The sequence below is a fragment of the Miniopterus natalensis genome, chromosome 14 (assembly GCF_054644295.1).
Source record: "Miniopterus natalensis isolate mMinNat1 chromosome 14, mMinNat1.hap1, whole genome shotgun sequence".
NCBI classification, from domain to species: Eukaryota; Metazoa; Chordata; class Mammalia; order Chiroptera; family Miniopteridae; genus Miniopterus; species Miniopterus natalensis.
Genome location: NC_142094.1, coordinates 15,128,602 through 15,131,939, shown reverse-complemented (window position 1 = coordinate 15,131,939; position 3,338 = coordinate 15,128,602). Strand labels below are relative to the sequence as shown.

The window sequence follows — 3,338 nt, the reverse complement described above, 5'->3', positions numbered from 1 at the left end:
TTGGAATTTCCCAGAAGTCCACCTGTTTCTATCATATGCTTAACCAGAACTTCTAAATCTTGATGGGACTGGGCAGGTGGTGGGCTGCAGAGAAAGAATAGAGGGGGGAGGAAGCAGGCACCCTCTGCGTGATTTTGGAGGCAATCTTCTGTCCCAGGACTTCACTGTCCCCATCCATAAATGAAGGAACTGGGCAGGAGGAAGAAGAAAGACATCTTCACAAAGGGCAAAGGTAGGGGGGGCTGCCTGGAGTGCAGAGGAGGAGCTGCAGGGGCGTGACCGACTGATTAGTGATCAAGGGGGAAGCGTGAGGGCCCCACTGGGGAGCGAGTGGCTGAGAGGGCCTCCAACCCAAATAGCCTCAAATAAATTCTGTTGCAAAGGAGTTACGGCATCTCACACGTCAGGTGGAGCCACAGGCTGGAGGCTGAAAGGCAAGGCAGGAGCCTGTCTCTCCTGCGGCCTTGATGCCCGCTCAAAACTCACAGATGGCCAGCCGGTACTGGCGGCAGTTCCTGTCATTCCACGTCCCATCCGTGTACATCTCCACACAGGTTTCTTTGCCCCGACCCCGGGGCTCCCCCGGGTACCAGTTGGTGTAGTTTGCAGGCGTCCCGTCCAGGAGGTAGAAGGCTCCGGGGGTGGGGCCCTCGGCCAGGCCCAGGTAGGTGTAAGTGTTGTGCTTCTTCACGATGCTCGCAATGGCCTCATTCTCTTCGGGACTCCTCGGGACCGCAATGCTGCCGCCGGCTCTGCCACACAACTCTCTAATGGTATCAAAATTGCCCGACTGCCCATTGGTGGAGAAGAGCTTCTCTCCCACTATCAGCACGGAACCCTGCAAATTGAGGACTGAGAATGGGGGAGTCTGGGTCAGGCCGATGACCTCTGGCTCACGTGGGCTCCCTGCCTTCATACTCTCCAGTCTGTTCTCCTCTGCCTTTCTGTCTTCCCTCCATCTCCCAATCCTGGTTTTTCTAAATTCCCCTCTGTGCTCTATTCTATTCATTCACTCTTGCATTTAACAATTACTTATTAACTGTCTTCTTATGTGCCCCAAACTGCAGTTTCTGGGATTCAATAGAAAGCAAGATAGAGAACTTGCTTTCCCATGACGGGGAGCTAACCCATGCCTACCTCTGCCCCTCTGGCCCATCAAAGACATCAGAAAAGGGAAGCATCATTATTTCCCCCAAGACATGCATGTCCACACCTGCATGTCTCCAGGTTCTGGAGCCTGGTGCTGAGGATGAGGGGAACTTATGGGAGACCCCCTATCCTATAAAGCCCTAAGGGGTCCCTTACCTCCCCTTGACTGCAGGATCTGATGTCTGAAGTCTTGGAGTGTGCTTTGGAGCTCCTCATCTAGATAAGCTGGAAGCCCTGTAGAAAAAAACCCAATCCAGGACGTGGGCAAGCCAATAGAGACCTCCACTTGCTGCCAAGCAGGTGTGATACCAGTTGCAAGCTTGGCATTCTTCCCTCTACTGGTCCATACCCACTGCCCAGGCCCCAAGCTGTAAGGGGCCCCTCCCCCGGAGTGTGCTTCCCTACACACTTGTCCTTTCATGCAGCCTTGCCCCTGCTGAGCCCCTCCTCGCTCACCTCTGCTGCCGTGGCCTTTAATGGCTCTACTCGCCCACTTCTGTGGGTTTTCCCTGTTCTGGGCAGAGCCCCCTCCCCCACCCTCCACCAAAGGCAGGCGTGGGTCTCTGTACTCCGCTGATGGACCTGGATCACTACTCAGAGCTTCAGGGTTTCCTTCTGCATGTGGGGCTCCCAATCACGCCATCTGCTTGGGTCTTTGGTCCACAAACCCCCTACACCTTTAGAATGCCCCTAGCACCTCACCCCTAAGAAGTGCCTCCAGTTCCTCTCCTCAACCTCATAATCTCTTATTTGGGTTGAGCAGCATGGCCTTGGGGGCCTCCACAGCTTTGTCGGATCCCCATCATCTCTCCTGTGACAATTGCATGGGCACTGTGCCCGCATTGCCACTGCCTGCCTTCCCCACCTTGCTTACCTGGAGGGCCTCTCTCACCAGGTTCTCCCTTATCTCCAGGCTCACCAGCCACGCCAGGGGCTCCAATCGGCCCTTCACGCCCAGGGAGGCCTGGCATTCCTCCAGGGGGACCCATGGGGCCTGCAGAGAGAAGGGGACGTGGATGTATGGTGCCTCATTCGCAACTGGGCTGGACTCATGTGACTGGGCCTCCATTATCAGCCAGGCTGACTCAGCTGTCAGTACATGGGCGCTTTGAGGAGAGACCCTCCACGGCTGCTCCAGTCTAAGGGCCCTGGGAAACTCCCGCCATGCTCCACCATCCAGCTGACCCTTGGACCCAGTCCAGAGCCCCAGACGCATGGGGCTCCTGAAAACAGGCCACTGTCCCTCAGATGAGGGACGGCTCTCCCAGCCAGTACCTGGAGGTCCGGGGTCTCCTTTGATGCCATCTCTTCCATCTCTGCCTGGCAGGCCGTGTGATCCTGGAGTGCCAGGGATGCCTGGGCTTCCAGAACAAATTTCCTTCACATCGCAGTGGATGCCAGAGACCACCAGCAGGACGAGGGTGAGAGCCAAAGGGCACAGCAACATGGTTCCGGCTCCAGCTGCTCCTCCTGCAGAAAGGAAGGGCTGTCAGCCCATCTGGAGCATGTGCAGAGGTCTCCCCTCCCCCACACAGCGGAGCCGCAGGGCAGGGCAGGTACAGACAGGAGCTCTGGGAAGACCCAAACTATCCTTGGAAACTCCTAGCATCGCCTGGCATCTGACATGGTCCCACGGCCCATTGCCCCAGCTTGAGGTGGTGTGGCGCCTGGGCAAGTGAGCAGGCACAGGGTGAAGAGCTCTGGAGAGTCAGAGGATCTGGGTTCTAATAGGGTCTCTGTTTGCACATCGCTGTGTGACCATGGGGAGCTCACTTCACCACTCGTCACTTCAGCTGAAACTTCTGTGCCCTGGAGACAGCCCTGGCCTGCCCTCCTAGGCTGTTGGGGAGGGATGCGGTCCCTCCCTCCCTCCACCTGTCCCTTATACTCTCAGCTGCCCTCTTTTCAGGTTCTAAGGGATCATGTTCCTGAGGATGAATGAAGATGACCAGGGTCATAGCCTGGCCACTCCAAGATGATCAGTGATGGGGAGACCCTCCTCCTGCTGGGGTGACCCTTTCTCCTTGGCAGGCTGTTCTATGCTCCCTGTCAGGTCTTGCTGAGTTCCTGGTGAGAACGGACCTGGCTTAGGAGCCCAGAAAAAATAAGGATAATTGCAAGCCCCTCTGCTTGCACGCGTAGTTAAAATTCTGTGAAACTGCAGGGGTGTGAGGGGAGCCCCCTCTTTC

At 56.6% G+C, this 3,338-nt stretch overlaps 1 protein-coding gene across 2 annotated transcripts; it reads right to left on the bottom strand.

Moving 5' to 3' along the window:
* Window positions 1-475: 475 nt before the first annotated feature.
* Window positions 476-2,596, bottom strand: LOC107523870 (pulmonary surfactant-associated protein A-like). Of its 2 annotated transcripts, none has more exons than XM_016195546.2 (4): window positions 2,425-2,596; window positions 2,024-2,143; window positions 1,306-1,383; window positions 476-852 (listed from the first exon to the last, which is right to left on the bottom strand). In XM_016195546.2, the coding sequence occupies exons 1-4, from the start codon at window positions 2,594-2,596 to the stop codon at window positions 476-478; spliced, it is 747 nt and encodes a 248-aa protein (XP_016051032.2). The 2 variants fall into 2 exon arrangements, with proteins under 2 accessions (XP_016051032.2, XP_016051031.2); XM_016195545.2 differs by having other exon boundaries at window positions 2,024-2,083; window positions 2,512-2,596.
* Between the last annotated feature and the right edge of the window lie 742 nt (window positions 2,597-3,338).